Source organism: Oncorhynchus clarkii, chromosome 23, assembly GCF_045791955.1.
Source record: "Oncorhynchus clarkii lewisi isolate Uvic-CL-2024 chromosome 23, UVic_Ocla_1.0, whole genome shotgun sequence".
NCBI classification, from domain to species: Eukaryota; Metazoa; Chordata; class Actinopteri; order Salmoniformes; family Salmonidae; genus Oncorhynchus; species Oncorhynchus clarkii.
Window position 1 is genome coordinate 60,749,627 of NC_092169.1, and position 17,077 is coordinate 60,766,703.

A 17,077-nucleotide genomic window follows, 5' to 3' on the forward strand; every position below is an offset into this window, starting at 1 on the left:
GATGGGTGTCTGTTTTAATATTTTAACCTAGTCCTTTACCAGATGGGTGTTTGTTATAACCTAGTCCTTTATCAGATGGGTGTCTGTTTTAATGTTATAACCTAGTCCTTTACCAGATGGGTGTCTGTTTTAATATTTTAACCTAGTCCTTTATCAGATGGGTGTCTGTTTTATCCTAGTCCTTTATCAGATGGGTGTCTGTTTTAATGTTATAACCTAGTCCTTTACCAGATGGGTGTCTGTTTTATCCTAGTCCTTTATCAGATGGGTGTCTGTTTTAATGTTATAACCTAGTCCTTTACCAGATGGGTGTCTGTTTTATCCTAGTCCTTTATCAGATGGGTGTCTGTTTTAATGTTATAACCTAGTCCTTTACCAGATGGGTGTCTGTTTTATCCTAGTCCTTTACCAGATGGGTGTCTGTTATAACCTAGTCCTTTACCAGATGGGTGTCTGTTTTAATGTTATAACCTAGTCCTTTACCAGATGGGTGTCTGTTTTATCCTAGTCCTTTATCAGATGGGTGTCTGTTTTATCCTAGTCCTTTATCAGATGGGTGTCTGTTTTAATGTTTTAATCTAGTCCTTTACCAGATGGGTGTCTGTTTTATCCTAGTCCTTTATCAGATGGGTGTCTGTTTTAATGTTTTAACCTAGTCCTTTATCAGATGGGTGTCTGTTATAACCTAGTCCTTTATCAGATGGGTGTCTGTTTTAATGTTTTAACCTAGTCCTTTACCAGATGGGTGTCTGTTTTAATGTTATAACCTAGTCCTTTATCAGATGGGTGTCTGTTATAACCTAGTCCTTTATCAGATGGGTGTCTGTTTTAATGTTTTAACCTAATCCTTTACCAGATGGGTGTCTGTTTTAATGTTATAACCTAGTCCTTTACCAGATGGGTGTCTGTTTTATCCTAGTCCTTTATCAGATGGGTGTCTGTTTTTAATGTTTTATCCTAGTCCTTTATCAGATGGGTGTCTGTTTTATCCTAGTCCTTTATCAGATGGGTGTCTGTTTTAATGCTTTAACCTAGTCCTTCACCAGATGGGTGTCTGTTTTATCTTAGTCCTTTACCAGATGGGTGTCTGTTTTAATATTTGAACCTAGTCCTTCACCAGATGGGTAAACATTCTCACGCCAAACTATTTTTCTCCCATCCAACAGCGTCTCCCTAGACTAATGTTTTCTCTCTCTCTATGTGTCCATGCGTCCTCTCTGGTCCAGTTATGAGCTGTCTAGTGGCTACAAGCCTGCTCCTATGGACCTGGGGCACATCAAGCTGGCCTCTACCCAGGAGGCCATGGTGGACAAGCTGGCGGAGAACGCTCACAATGTGTGGGCCAGGGATCGCATACGCCAGGGCTGGACCTACGGCATCCAGCAGGTGTGTCACCCAAAGGTGTGTGTGTTTGTGTGTGCAGCCGGGCTGCAGCGGGGTGGTGGTGGTGGTGGTGGGGGAGGGGGGGGGGGGGGGGTCGTTGACCAGGGTGCTGAAACAGCTCAACAGCCGCCCAAAGAAAATTGTATGGGACCCTTGGCATCTTTAATGGGCCCACTACAGAGATGCTGATGGGCCCACTACAGAGTTACTGATGGGCCCACTACAGAGGTTCTACTGGGCCCACTACAGAGGTGCTGATAGGCCCACTACAGAGGTGCTGATGGGCCCACTACAGAGGTTCTACTGGGCCCACTACAGAGGTACGGATGGGCCCACTACAGAGGTACTGATGGGCCCACTACAGAGGTTCTGATGGGCCCACTACAGAGGTACTGATGGGCCCACTACAGAGGTGCTTATGGGCCCACTACAGAGGTGCTGATGGGCCCACTACAGAGGTACTGATGGGCCCACTACAGAGGTGCTTATGAGCCCACTACAGAGGTGCTTATGGGCCCACTACAGAGGTGCTGATGGGCCCACTACAGAGGTGCTGATGGGCCCACTACAGAGGTTCTACTGGGCCCACTACAGAGGTACTGATTGGCCCACTACAGAGGTGCTTATGGGCCCACTACAGAGGTGCTGATGGGCCCACTACAGAGGTTCTACTGGGCCCATTACAGACGTGCTACTGGGCCCACTACAGAGGTTCTACTGGGCCCACTACAGAGGTGCTACTGGGCCCACTACAGAGGTACTGATGGGCCCACTACAGAGTTGCTGATGGGCCCACTACAGAGGTACTGATGGGCCCACTACAGAGGTACTGATGGGTCCACTACAGAGGTGCTGCTGTAGCTAGAACTATCACCACTGGGAGGTGCGAGTCTGGAGTTTTCCTGATCTGCCTGTCAGCTCAAGTTAACCTTAGCTTAGTACATACTAATGACTAGACTACAGACTATACTACAGGGTGGAGAGTGGTGGGTGGAGGGAGAGGGCTAGGAGAGGGGATGACTGGTAGGGCTTCTACATGGAGGAAGGAGAGGGGATGACTGGTAGGGCTGCTACATGGATAAAGGAGAGGGGATGACTGGTAGGAAGGAGAGAGGATGACTGGTAGGAAGGAGAGGGGATGACTGGTAGGAAGGAGAGGGGATGATTGGTAGGGCTGCTACATGGAGGAAGGAGAGGGGATGACTGGTAGGAAGGAGAGGGGATAACTGGTAGGAAGGAGAGGGGATGACTGGTAGGACTGCTACATGGAGGAAGGAGAGGGGATGACTGGTAGGGCTGCTACATGGATGAAGGAGAGGGGATGACTGGTAGGAAGGAGATGGGATTACTGGTAGGAAGGAGAGGGGATGACTGGTAGGAAGGAGATGGGATGACTGGTATGAAGGAGATGGGATGACTGGTAGGAATGAGATGGGATGAGTGGTAGGAAGGAGAGTGGATGACTGGTAGGAAGGAGATGGGATGACTGGTAGGAAGGAGATGGGATGACTGGTAGGACTGCTACATGGAGGAAGGAGAGGGGATGATGGGTAGGAAGGTGAGGGGATGACTGGTAGGAAGGAGAGGGGATGACTATTACGAAGGAGATGTGATGACTGGTAGGAAGGAGTGTGGATGACTGGAAGGAAGGAGATGGGATGACTGGTAGGACTGCTACATGGACGAAGAAGAGGGGGTGACTGGTAGGAAGGAGAGGGGATGACTTGTAGGACTGCTACATGGAGGAAGGAGAGGGGATGACGGGTAGGAAGGAGATGGGATGACTGGTAGGAAGGAGATGGGATGACTGGTAGGAAGGAGATGGGATGACTGGTAGGAAGGAGAGGGTATGACTGGTAGGAAGGATAGGGGATGACTGGTAGGACTGCTACATGGAGGAAGGAGAGGGGATGACTGGTAGGAAGGAGAGGGGATGACTGGTAGGAAGGAGAGGGGATGACTGGTAGGAAGGAGAGGGGATGACTGGTAGGAAGGAGAGGGGATGACTGGTAGGAAGGAGAGGGGATGACTGGTAGGAAGGTAGTGTGTTATGAAATCCTCCTCTTCTTTAGTTCAGTGTGTTTATGAAGTCCTAACTCCTCTTCTTTAGTTCAGTGTGTTTATGAAGTCCTAACTCCTCTTCTTTAGTTCAGTGTGTTTATGAAGTCCTAACTCCTCTTCTTTAGTTCAGTGTGTTTATGAAGTCCTAACTCCTCTTCTTTAGTTCAGTGTGTTTATGAAGTCCTCCTCTTCTTTAGTTCAGTGTGTTTATGAAGTCCTAACTCCTCTTCTTTAGTTCAGTGTGTTTATGAAGTCCTAACTTCTCTTCTTTAGTTCAGTGTGTTTATGAAGTCCTAACTCCTCTTCTTTAGTTCAGTGTGTTTATGAAGTCCTCCTCTTCTTTAGTTCAGTGTGTTTATGAAGTCCTCCTCTTCTTTAGTTCAGTGTGTTTATGAAGTTCTAACTCCTCTTCTTTAGTTCAGTGTGTTTATGAAGTCCTAACTCCTCTTCTTTAGTTCAGTGTGTTTATGAAGTCCTAACTCCTCTTCTTTAGTTCAGTGTGTTTATGAAGTCCTAACTCCTCTTCTTTATTTCAGTGTGTTTATGAAGTCCTAACTCCTCTTCTTTAGTTCAGTGTGTTTATGAAGTCCTAACTTCTCTTCTTTAGTTCAGTGTGTTTATGAAGGCCTAACTCCTCTTCTTTAGTTCAGTGTGTTTATGAAGTCCTAACTCCTCTTCTTTAGTTCAGTGTGTTTATGAAGTCCTAACTCCTCTTCTTTAGTTCAGTGTGTTTATGAAGTCCTAACTCCTATTCTTTAGTTCAGTGTGTTTATGAAGTCCTAACTCCCCTTCTTTAGTTCAGTGTGTTTATGAAGTCCTAACTCCTCTTCTTTAGTTCAGTGTGTTTATGAAGTCCTAACTTCTCTTCTTTAGTTCAGTGTGTTTATGAAGTCCTCCTCTTCTTTAGTTCAGTGTGTTTATGAAGTCCTAACTTCTCTTCTTTAGTTCAGTGTGTTTATTAAGTCCTAACTCCTCTTCTTTAGTTCAGTGTGTTTATGAAGTCCTATCTTCTCTTCTTTAGTTCAGTGTGTTTATGAAGTCCTCCTCTTCTTTAGTTCAGTGTGTTTATGAAGTCCTAACTCCTCTTCTTTAGTTCAGTGTGTTTATGAAGTCCTAACTCCTCTTCTTTAGTTCAGTGTGTTTATGAAGTCCTAACTATCTCCCCCTTCCTTGTGAAGGATGTGAAGAATCGTAGGAACCCCCGCTTGGTTCCGTACACTCTGCTGGACGAGAGGACCAAGAAGTCCAACAAGGACAGTCTGAGGGAGGCTGTCCGCACCCTGCTGGGGTACGGATACAACCTGGAGGCTCCGGATCAGGACCATGGTACAGTCAAAGCACACACACACCCCTCACCTCCTTTATGGTTCAGTCCAAACACTCTACCTCACACACCCCTCACCTCCTTTATGGTTCAGTCCAAACTCTACCTCACACACCCCTCACCTCCTTTATGGTTCAGTCCAAACACTCTACCTCACACACCCCTCACCTCCTTTATGGTTCAGTCCAAACACTCTACCTCACACACCCCTCACCTCCTTTATGGTTCAGTCCAAACACTCTACCTCACACACCCCTCACCTCCTTTATGGTTCAGTCCAAACACTTTACCTCACACACCCCTCACCTCCTTTATGGTTCAGTCCAAACACTCTACCTCACACACCCCTCACCTCCTTTATGGTTCAGTCCAAACACTACCTCACACACCCCTCACCTCCTTTATGGTTCAGTCCAAACACTACCTCACACACCCCTCACCTCCTTTATGGTTCAGTCCAAACACTACCTCACACACCCTCCACATCAGAGACCTGGGTTAAATCCACTACCCCTGACAGAGACAATACCCTCCTACTCTCCCTCCACATCAGTGACCTGGGTTAAATCCACTACCCCTGACAGTGACAATACCCTCCTACTCTCCCTCCACATCAGAGACCTGGGTTAAATCCACTACCCCTGACAGTGACAATACCCTCCTACTCTCCCTCCACATCAGTGACCTGGGTTAAATCCACTACCCCTGACAGAGACAATACCCTCCTACTCTCCCTCATTTATCAGTGACCTGGGTTAAATCCACTACCCCTGACAGTGACAATACCCTCCTACTCTCCCTCCACATCAGAGACCTGGGTTAAATCCACTACCCCTGACAGAGACAATACCCTCCTACTCTCCCTCCACATCAGAGACCTGGGTTAAATCCACTACCCCTGACAGTGACAATACCCTCCTACTCTCCCTCCACATCAGAGACCTGGGTTAAATCCACTACCCCTGACAGAGACAATACCCTCCTACTCTCCCTCATTCATCAGAGACCAACAGCACATAAAACCCCACTTATATAAGCCCAATGACGAGTTGACCCACTAGTCTGTACAGAGGGGCTTTTATGACGCACAGGGAGATGTCTGTTTCCTCGTGACATGATTGTATTTACTGTTCTATTGCTGGAGCATGCAGCAGTTGTCTGTGTAAACACCCAGACATAGATCATTTTAATATAGCTTTTACTGTGGCGCTAGCTGTGGAGATAGCCGTGATGCTAGCAGTGGAGATAGCTGTGGAGCCTGGCTATTGCTAGCTAGTTTTAGTACCCTTCAAGACACATAGTTTTAGTTGAGGGGGATATCCAGGGTGGTATTGTTTTGACAAATGATCACACTGATTAACCAACCTACAACAGGTTGTGTATTAATGTCAGGGTATAGTATAGGATATTACACTACCCTGGTTGACCAACCTACAACAGGTTGTGTATTAATGTCAGAGTATAGTATAGGATATTACACTACCCTGGTTGACCAACCTACAACAGGTTGTGTATTAATGTCAGGGTATAGTATAGGATATTACACTACCCTGGTTGACCAACCTACAACAGGTTGTGTATTAATGTCAGGGTATAGTATAGGATATTACACTACCCTGGTTGACCAACCTACAACAGGTTGTGTATTAATGTCAGGGTATAGTATAGGATATTACACTACCCTGGTTGACCAACCTACAACAGGTTGTGTATTAATGTCAGGGTATAGTATAGGATATTACACTACCCTGGTTGACCAACCTACAACAGGTTGTGTATTAATGTCAGGGTATAGTATAGGATATTACACTACCCTGGTAGTAGTCAAAGCCGTCACCACGTAGATAAAGAGCTCCAGTTGTTGATCAACCCAGTTGTTTCAGCAGACATCAGTAACATGTTATCTGGCCCTGTTGTTTCAGCAGACATCAGTAACATGTTGTCTGGCCCTGTTGTTTCAGCAGACATCAGTAACATGTTGTCTGGCCCTGTTGTTTCAGCAGACATCAGTAACATGTTGTCTGGCCCTGTTGTTTCAGCAGACATCAGTAACATGTTGTCTGGTCCTGTTGTTTCAGCAGACATCAGTAACATGTTGTCTGGCCCTGTTGTTTCAGCAGCCAGAGCAGACATCAGTAACATGTTGTTTGGCCCTGTTGTTTCAGCAGACATCAGTAACATGTTGTCTGGTCCTGTTGTTTCAGCAGACATCAGTAACATGTTGTCTGGCCCTGTTGTTTCAGCAGACATCAGTAACATGTTGTCTGGCCCTGTTGTGTCAGCAGACATCAGAAACATGTTGTCTGGCCCTGTTGTTTCAGCAGCCAGAGCAGACATCAGAAACAGGTTGTCTGGCCCTGTTGTTTCAGCAGACATCAGTAACATGTTATCTGGCCCTGTTGTTTCAGCAGCCAGAGCAGACATCAGTAACATGTTATCTGGCCCTGTTGTTTCAGCAGCCAGAGCAGACATCAGTAACATGTTGTCTGGCCCTGTTGTTTCAGCAGACATCACTAACATGTTATCTGGCCTGTTGTTTCAGTAGACATCAGTAACATGTTGTCTGGCCCTGTTGTTTCAGCAGACATCAGTAACATGTCGTCTGGCCTTGTTGTTCAGCAGACATCAGTAACATGTTGATCAACCCAGTTGTTTCATCAGACATCAGTAACATGTTGTCTGGCCCTGTTGTTTCAGCAGACATCAGTAACATGTTGTCTGGCCCTGTTGTTTCAGCAGACATCAGTAACATGTTGTCTGGCCCTGTTGTTTCAGCAGACATCAGTAACATGTTGTCTGGCCCTGTTGTTTCAGCAGCCAGAGCAGACATCAGTAACATGTTGTCTGGCCCTGTTGTTTCAGCAGACATCAGTAACATGTTGTCTGGCCCTGTTGTTTCAGCAGCCAGAGTAGACATCAGTAACATGTTGTCTGGCCCTGTTGTTTCAGCAGACATCAGAAACATGTTGTCTGGCCCTGTTGTTTCAGCAGACATCAGTAACATGTTGTCTGGCCCTGTTGTTTCAGCAGACATCAGTAACATGTTGTCTGGCCCTGTTGTTTCAGCAGACATCAGTAACATGTTATCTGCCACCGTTGTTTCTGCAGCCAGAGCAGACATCAGTAACATGTTGTCTGGCCCTGTTTTTTCAGCAGACATCAGTAACATGTTTTCTGGCCCTGTTGTTTCAGCAGACACCAGTAACATGTTATCTGGCCCTGTTGTTTCAGCAGCCAGAGCAGACACCAGTAACATGTTGTCTGGCCCTGTTGTTTCAGCAGCCAGAGCAGACACCAGTAACATGTTGTCTGGCCCTGTTGTTTCAGCAGCCAGAGCAGACATCAGTAACATGTTGTCTGGCCCTGTTGTTTCAGCAGACATCAGTAACATGTTATCTGGCCCTGTTGTTTCAGCAGACATCAGTAATATGTTGTCTGGCCCTGTTGTTTCAGCAGACATCAGTAACATGTTGTCTGGCCCTGTTGTTTCAGCAGACATCAGTAACATGTTGTCTGGCCTTGTTGTTCATCAGACATCAGTAACATGTTGTCTGGCCTTGTTGTTTCAGCAGACATCAGTAACATGTTGTCTGGCCCTGTTGTTTCAGCAGACATAAGAAACATGTTGTCTGGCCCTGTTGTTTCAGCAGACATCAGTAACATGTTGTCTGGCCCTGTTGTTTCAGCAGACATCAGTAACATGTTGTCTGGCCCTGTTGTTTCAGCAGACATCAGTAACATGTTATCTGGCACCGTTGTTTCAGCAGCCAGAGCAGACATCAGTAACATGTTGTCTGGTCCTGTTGTTTCAGCAGACATCAGTAACATGTTGTCTGGCCCTGTTGTTTCAGCAGACATCAGTAACATGTTGTCTGGCCCTGTTGTTTCAGCAGACACCAGTAACATGTTATCTGGCCCTGTTGTTTCAGCAGCCAGAGCAGACACCAGTAACATGTTGTCTGGCCCTGTTGTTTCAGCAGCCAGAGCAGACATCAGTAACATGTTGTCTGGCCCTGTTGTTTCAGCAGCCAGAGCAGACATCAGTAACATGTTATCTGGCCCTGTTGCTTCAGCAGCCAGAGCAGACATCAGTAACATGTTATCTGGCCCTGTTGTTTCAGCAGCCAGAGCAGACACCAGTAACATGTCGTCTGGCCCTGTTGTTTCAGCAGACATCAGTAACATGTTATCTGGCACCGTTGTTTCAGCAGACATCAGTAACATGTTGTCTGGCCCTGTTGTTTCAGCAGACATCAGTAACATGTTGTCTGGCCCTGTTGTTTCAGCAGACACCAGTAACATGTTATCTGGCCCTGTTGTTTCAGCAGCCAGAGCAGACACCAGTAACATGTTGTCTGGCCCTGTTGTTTCAGCAGCCAGAGCAGACATCAGTAACATGTTGTCTGGCCCTGTTGTTTCAGCAGCCATAGCAGACATCAGTAACATGTTATCTGGCCCTGTTGTTTCAGCAGCCAGAGCAGACACCAGTAACATGTTATCTGACCCTGTTGTTTCAGCAGCCAGAGCAGACACCAGTAACATGTCTGCTGAGCGGTTCCGTATCTTCCGAGCTGAGAAGACGTACAGTGTGAACGCTGGGAAGTGGTACTTTGAGTTTGAGGTGCTGACGTCAGGCGAGATGAGGGTCGGCTGGGCACGGCCTGGCTGTCTACCGGACCAGGAGCTGGGCTCTGACCAACACGCCTTCGTCTTCGACGGATTCAAGGTGAGTCAGGAACTCCCACACACCTTTACTGATTATCGTTATTTGAGGTTTATTAATATATATGTTTCAACATGTAGAAGAAGTTTACAACGTCTAGACCTTCACAAGTGTTCACAGAACTATCAGAGCACCTTATTCAGTTGAGATGTTGTGTCAGTGGCCTACCCACAATACTCCATAATGACAAAGTGGAATGATGTTTTTAGAATTTTTTAACAAATTAATTAAAAATTAAAAGCTGACATGTCTAGAGTCGGTCAGTATAAATGAGAAGCTGACATGTCTAGAGTCGGTCAGTATAAATGAAAAGCTGACATGTCTAGAGTCGGTCAGTATAAATGAGAAGCTGACATGTCTAGAGTCGGTCAGTATAAATGAGAAGCTGACATGTCTAGAGTCGGTCAGTATAAATGAGAAGCTGACATGTCTAGAGTCGGTCAGTATAAATGAGAAGCTGACATGTCTAGAGTCGGTCAGTATAAATGAGAAGCTGACATGTCTAGAGTCAGTCAGTATAAATGAAAAGCTGACATGTCTAGAGTCGGTCAGTATAAATGAGAAGCTGACATGTCTAGAGTCTGTCATGTATAAATAAATGAAAAGCTGACATGTCTAGAGTCTGTCAGTATAAATGAGAAGCTGACATGTCTAGAGTCGGTCAGTATAAATGAGAAGCTGACATGTCTAGAGTCGGTCAGTATAAATGAGAAGCTGACATGTCTAGAGTCAGTCAGTATAAATGAAAAGCTGACATGTCTAGAGTCGGTCAGTATAAATGAGAAGCTGACATGTCTAGAGTCGGTCAGTATAAATGAGAAGCTGACATGTCTAGAGTCGGTCAGTATAAATGAGAAGCTGACATGTCTAGAGTCAGTCAGTATAAATGAGAAGCTGACATGTCTAGAGTCGGTCAGTATAAATGAGAAGCTGACATGTCTAGAGTCGGTCAGTATAAATGAAATGCTGACATGTCTAGAGTCGGTCAGTATAAATGAGAAGCTGACATGTCTAGAGTCGGTCAGTATAAATGAAAAGCTGACATGTCTAGAGTCGGTCAGTATAAATGAGAAGCTGACATGTCTAGAGTCGGTCAGTATAAATGAAAAGCTGACATGTCTAGAGTCGGTCAGTATAAATGAAAAGCTGACATGTCTAGAGTCGGTCAGTATAAATGAAAAGCTGACATGTCTAGAGTCGGTCAGTATAAATGAGAAGCTGACATGTCTAGAGTCGGTCAGTATAAATGAAAAGCTGACATGTCTAGAGTCGGTCAGTATAAATGAAATGCTGACATGTCTAGAGTCGGTCAGTATAAATGAAATGCTGACATGTCATGTCTAGAGTCGGTCAGTATAAATGAAAAGCTGACATGTCTAGAGTCGGTCAGTATAAATGAGAAGCTGACATGTCTAGAGGTCGGTCAGTATAAATGAAAAGCTGACATGTCTAGAGTCGGTCAGTATAAATGAGAAGCTGACATGTCTAGAGTCAGTCAGTATAAATGAAAAGCTGACATGTCTAGAGTCGGTCAGTATAAATGAAAAGCTGACATGTCTAGAGTCGGTCAGTATAAATGAGAAGCTGACATGTCTAGAGTCGGTCAGTATAAATGAAATGCTGACATGTCTAGAGTCGGTCAGTATAAATGAGAAGCTGACATGTCTAGAGTCGGTCAGTATAAATGAGAAGCTGACATGTCTAGAGTCAGTCAGTATAAATGAAAAGCTGACATGTCTAGAGTCGGTCAGTATAAATGAAATGATGACATGTCTAGAGTCGGTCAGTATAAATGAGAAGCTGACATGTCTAGAGTCGGTATAAATGAGAAGCAGTATAAATGAGAAGCTGACATGTCTAGAGTCGGTCAGTATAAATGAGAAGCTGACATGTCTAGAGTCGGTCAGTATAAATGAAATGCTGACATGTCTAGAGTCGGTCAGTATAAATGAAAAGCTGACATGTCTAGAGTCGGTCAGTATAAATGAAATGCTGACATGTCTAGAGTCGGTCAGTATAAATGAAATGCTGACATGTCTAGAGTCGGTCAGTATAAATGAGAAGCTGACATGTCTAGAGTCGGTCAGTATAAATGAGAAGCTGACATGTCTAGAATCGGTCAGTATAATATACCTACGAGTTCAAATGTGCTTATTAACAAGTCATATAATAAGTTGCACGGACTCACTCTGTGTGCAATAATAGTGTTTAACCTGATAGTTGAATGACTTCCTGATCTCTGTACTTCACACATACAATTATCAGTCGCACAGTGAATTTCAAACACAGATTCAACCACAAAGACCAGGGAGGTTTTCCAATGCCTCACAAAGAAGGGCACCTATTGGTAGATGGGGTAAAAATATAAAAAGCTGACATTGAATATCCCTTTGAGCCTGGTGAAGTTATGAATTACACTTTGGATGGTGTATCAACACACCCAGTCACTGGAGCTCAGCACAAGCAAAATCCTAGAGGAAAACCTGGTTCAGTCTGCTTTCCACCAGACACTGGGAGATGAATTCACATTTCAGCAGGACGATAACCTATGTTCCTGAGAGGACCCGGGTTACAGTTTTGGCTTAAATCTACGTGAAAAGAGCTTGAAGAATTTTGAAAAGAAAAGAATAATAGGAAAATGTTGCACAATTCAGGTGTGGAAAGATCTTAGAGAATTACCCAGAAAGACTCACAGCTGTAATCGCTCTTAGTCTCTCTCTCCCCCCTCCCTCTCTCTCTCCTATCTCTCTCTCTCCCAACTTCTCTCTTTCTCTCTCCATCTCTTCTCTCTCTCTCTCTCTCTCTCTCTCTTCTCTCTCTCTCTCTCTCTCTCTCTCTCTCTCTCTCTCTCTCTCTCCTATCTATCTCTCTCCCCCCTCTCTCTCTCTCTCTCTCTCGCCCCTCTCTATCCCCCCTCCCTCTCTCTCCCCTCTCTTCTCTCTCTCTCTCTCCCCCCCTCCCTCTCTCTCTCTCTCTCTCTCCACCCCCACCCCCTCTCTCTCTCTCTCTCTCCCTCTCTCTCCCCTCTCTTCTCTCTCTCTCTCCCCCCCCTCCCTCTTTCTCTCTCTCTCTCTCTCCACCCCCACCCCCACCCCCTCCCTCTCTCTCTTCTCTCTCTCTCTCTCTCTCCCCCTAAATCAACAGTACTATAATGTTTGATGCCACCATCACCAATCTGAGGTTATAAAGAGGGGTGCTTCCCCCTGGTGGACGTGATCAGAACATCAGCTTGTGTGTAGTAACACTGAGTGGACGTGGTCAGAACATCAGCTTGTGTCATGTAGTAACACTGAGTGGACGTTGTCAGAACATCAGCTTGTATGTAGTAACACTGAGTGGACGTGATCAGAACATCAGCTTGTGTGTAGTAACACTGAGTGGACGTGGTCAGAACATCAGCTTGTCTCATGTAGTAACACTGAGTGGACGGGGTCAGAACATCAGCTTGTATGTAGTAACACTGAGTGGACGTGGTCAGAACATCAGCTTGTATGTAGTAACACTGAGTGGACGGGGTCAGAACATCAGCTTGTATGTAGTAACACTGAGTGGACGTGGTCAGAACATCAGCTTGTATGTAGTAACACTGAGTGGATGTGGTCAGAAAATCAGCTTGTATGTAGTAACACTGAGTGGACGTGGTCAGAACATCAGCTTGTCTCATGTAGTAACACTGAGTGGACGTGGTCAGAACATCAGCTTGTCTCATGTAGTAACACTGAGTGGACGTGGTCAGAACATCAGCTTGTCTCATGTAGTAACACTGAGTGGACGTGGTCAGAACATCAGCTTGTATGTAGTAACACTGAGTGGACGTGGTCAGAACATCAGCTTGTGTCATTTAGTAACACTGAGTGGATGTGGTCAGAACATCAGCTTGTATGTAGTAACACTGAGTGGACGTGGTCAGAACATCAGCTTGTCTCATGTAGTAACACTGAGTGGACGTGGTCAAAACATCAGCTTGTCTCATGTAGTAACACTGAGTGGACGTGGTCAGAACATCAGCTTGTCTCATGTAGTAACACTGAGTGGACGTGGTCAGAACATCAGCTTGTCTCATGTAGTAACACTGAGTGGACGTGGTGAACATCAGCTTGTATCATGTAGTAACACTGAGTGGACGTGGTGAGCTTGTGTGTAGGAACACTGAGTCGACGTGGTCAGAACATCAGCTTGTATGTAGTAACACTGAGTGGACGTGGTCAGAACATCAGCTTGTATGTAGTAACACTGAGTGGACGTGGTCAGAACATCAGCTTGTCTCATGTAGTAACACTGAGTGGACGTGGTCAGAACATCAGCTTGTCTCATGTAGTAACACTGAGTGGACGTGGTCAGAACATCAGCTTGTATGTAGTAACACTGAGTGGACGTGGTCAGAACATCAGCTTGTCTCATGTAGTAACACTGAGTGGACGTGGTCAAAACATCAGCTTGTCTCATGTAGTAACACTGAGTGGACGTGGTCAGAACATCAGCTTGTCTCATGTAGTAACACTGAGTGGACGTGGTCAGAACATCAGCTTGTCTCATGTAGTAACACTGAGTGGACGTGGTCAGAACATCAGCTTGTATCATGTAGTAACACTGAGTGGACGTGGTGAGAACATCAGCTTGTGTGTAGGAACACTGAGTCGACGTGGTCAGAACATCAGCTTGTATGTAGTAACACTGAGTGGACGTGGTCAGAACATCAGCTTGTATGTAGTAACACTGAGTGGACGTGGTCAGAACATCAGCTTGTCTCATGTAGTAACACTGAGTGGACGTGGTCAGAACATCAGCTTGTCTCATGTAATAACACTGAGTGGACGTGGTCAGAACATCAGCTTGTATGTAGTAACACTGAGTGGACGTGGTCAGAACATCAGCTTGTATGTAGTAACACTGAGTGGACGTGGTCAGAACATCAGCTTGTATGTAGTATCACTGAGTGGACGTGGTCAGAAACATCAGCTTGTATGTAGTAACACTGAGTGGACGTGGTCAGAACATCAGCTTGTCTCATGTAGTAACACTGAGTGGACGTGGTCAGAACATCAGCTTGTGTCATGTAGTAACACTGAGTGGACGTGGTCAGAACATCAGCTTGTATCATGTAGTAACACTGAGTGGACGTGGTCAGAACATCAGCTTGTGTCATGTAGTAACACTGAGTGGACGAAACATTAGGAACTCTTTTCATGACAGACTGACCAGGTGAATCCAGGTGAAAGATATGATCCCTTATTGATGTCACCTGTTAAATCCATTTCAATCAGTGTAGATGAAGGGGAGGAGTCAGGTTAAAGAAGGATTTTTAATCCTTGAGACAGTTGAGACATGGATTGTGTGTGTGTGTCATTCAGATGGTGAATGGGCAAGACAAAATATTTAAGTGCCTTTGAACGGGGTATTGTAGTAGGGTCCAGGGGCACCGGTTTGTGTCAAGAACTGCAACGCTGCTGGGTTTTTCACGCTCAATAGTTTCCCCGTGTGTATCAAGAATGTTCCACCACCCAAAGGACATCCAGCCAACTGGACACAACTGTTGGGGAAGCATTGGAGTCAACATGGACCAGCATCCCCTGTGTCACTCTTTAAGATACCTTGTCGAGTCCATGACCCGACGAATCGAGTCTGTTCTGAGGGCAGAAGGGGGTGCAACTCAAATATTAGGAAGGTGTTCCTAATGTTTTGTACACTCACTGTATTTCTCTCTAGTTTAATCATTTAGAGATAAAAAAAAATGCACTTATACACAATTAAACTGGGCTCTAGAAAGATCTCCCGTACTGACTGAGCAGCAGCCCATTCATTGAACTTCCCTACTCTCTCTCTCAGTGGGCAGAGATTAGCAGATGATGAGGCCCTGAGTGACTCACATCACAGCTCTGTGCACTAAACCAAATGGCACCCTATTCCCTATGTAGTGCACTACTTTTGATCAGAGCCCTATGGATCCTGGGCAAAACGTAGTGCACTACAGAGGGAATAGGATGCCTTTTGGGATCACAGGCAGAATCAGGTGGGAGAGGGGGAGCTATTTCTGCTCTGTGAGAGGACGATGAGAGGTCACGTAGAAGTGTGTGTGTGTGTGGGACGGAGTTGAGGGGGAGCCAGTACATTGTGGGACTGGAAATAGACTGAATGCGTTGGCTGATTGAGGATTCAAGGACTCTCCATGTAATTATAGAGGGGAGAGGGAGTGGAGGGGTGGCAAAGAGGGAGAGTTCTCCCATCTCCACAGAGGAACTCTGGAGCTCTGTTAGAGTGATCATTGGGTTCTTGGTCACCTCCCTGACCAAGGCCCTTTTCCCCCGATTGGTCAGTTTGGCCGGGCGACCAGGGAGAGTTGTTGCTTCCAAACTTCTTCCATTTCAGAATGATGGAGGCCACTGTGTTCTTGGGGACCTTCAATGCTGCAGACATGCTTTGGTACCCTTCCCCAGATCTGTGCCTCGACACAATCTTGCTTCGGAGCTCTAAGGACAATTCCTTTGACCTCATGGCTCAATTTTTTTTTTACTCTGACATTCGCTGGCAACTGTGGGACCTTTATATAGACAGGTGTGTGTGCCTTTCCAAATAATACCACAGGTGGACTCCATGTTCTAGAAACATCTCAAGGATGATCAATGTAAACAGGATGCACCTGACCTCAATTTAGAATCTCATAGCAAAGGGTCTGAATACTTATGTAAATAAGGTATCTGTTTTTAAACCTGTTTTCACTTTGTTATTATGGTGTGTAGATTGATGAGGATTTTTTTATTTTATTTAGTACATTTTAGAATAAGGCTGTAATGTAACAAAATGTGGGGGGGAAAGGGAAGGGGTCTGAATACTGTGTATCCCTGTGTGTGTTCCAGGCCCAGCTGTGGCACCAGGGTAACGAGCACTTCGGCAGGTCCTGGGGTCCAGGTGACGTGGTGGGCTGTATGGTCGATCTGAACGAACACACCATGATGTTCACCCACAACGGAGAGGTGCTCCTGGACCACTCAGGGTCGGAACTGGCCTTCAAGGACTTTGAGGTTTGGGAAGGTCAGTGTGTGTACTGTCTACTCAAAATGACTATCGTACACCACCCTATGGTTCAATGTATGTCCTACTGTCTACACCACCCTATGGTTCCATGTCTGTCCTACTGTCTACACCACCCTATGGTTCCATGTCTGTCCTACTGTCTACACCACCCTATGGTTCCATGTCTGTCCTACTGTCTACACCACCCTATGGTTCATGTCTGTCCTACTGTCTACCCCACCCTATGTGTTAGTCTATCCTACTGTCTACACCACCCTATGGTTCCATGTCTGTCCTACTGTCTACACCACCCTATGGTTCCATATCTGTCCTACTATCTACCCCACCCTATGTGTTAGTCTGTCCTATTGTCAACCCCACCCTATGTGTTAGTCTGTCCTATTGTCACACCACCCTCACTACCCCCCACCCTATGTGTTAGTCTATCCTACTGTCCACCACCCTATGTTCCATGTCTCCTACTACCCCACCCTATGTGTTAGTCTGTCCTATTGTCAACCTCCACTGTCCTACCCCCACCGTAGGTGTTAGTCTGTCCTATTGTCAACCTCACT

The 17,077-nt window shown here is 45.7% G+C and overlaps 1 protein-coding gene across 1 annotated transcript in view; it reads left to right on the forward strand.

Annotated features, from left to right (window-relative positions):
• The window catches only part of LOC139381183 (ryanodine receptor 2-like), a 497,608-nt gene that overhangs the window by 257,374 nt on the left and 223,157 nt on the right, over positions 1 to 17,077 (forward strand). Inside the window, exons 24-27 of the mRNA XM_071124606.1 lie at positions 1,227 to 1,401; positions 4,623 to 4,770; positions 9,286 to 9,494; positions 16,346 to 16,520. Coding sequence (XP_070980707.1) covers positions 1,227 to 1,401; positions 4,623 to 4,770; positions 9,286 to 9,494; positions 16,346 to 16,520 — 707 coding nt within the window. The remainder of the gene's footprint in view (positions 1 to 1,226; positions 1,402 to 4,622; positions 4,771 to 9,285; positions 9,495 to 16,345; positions 16,521 to 17,077) is intronic.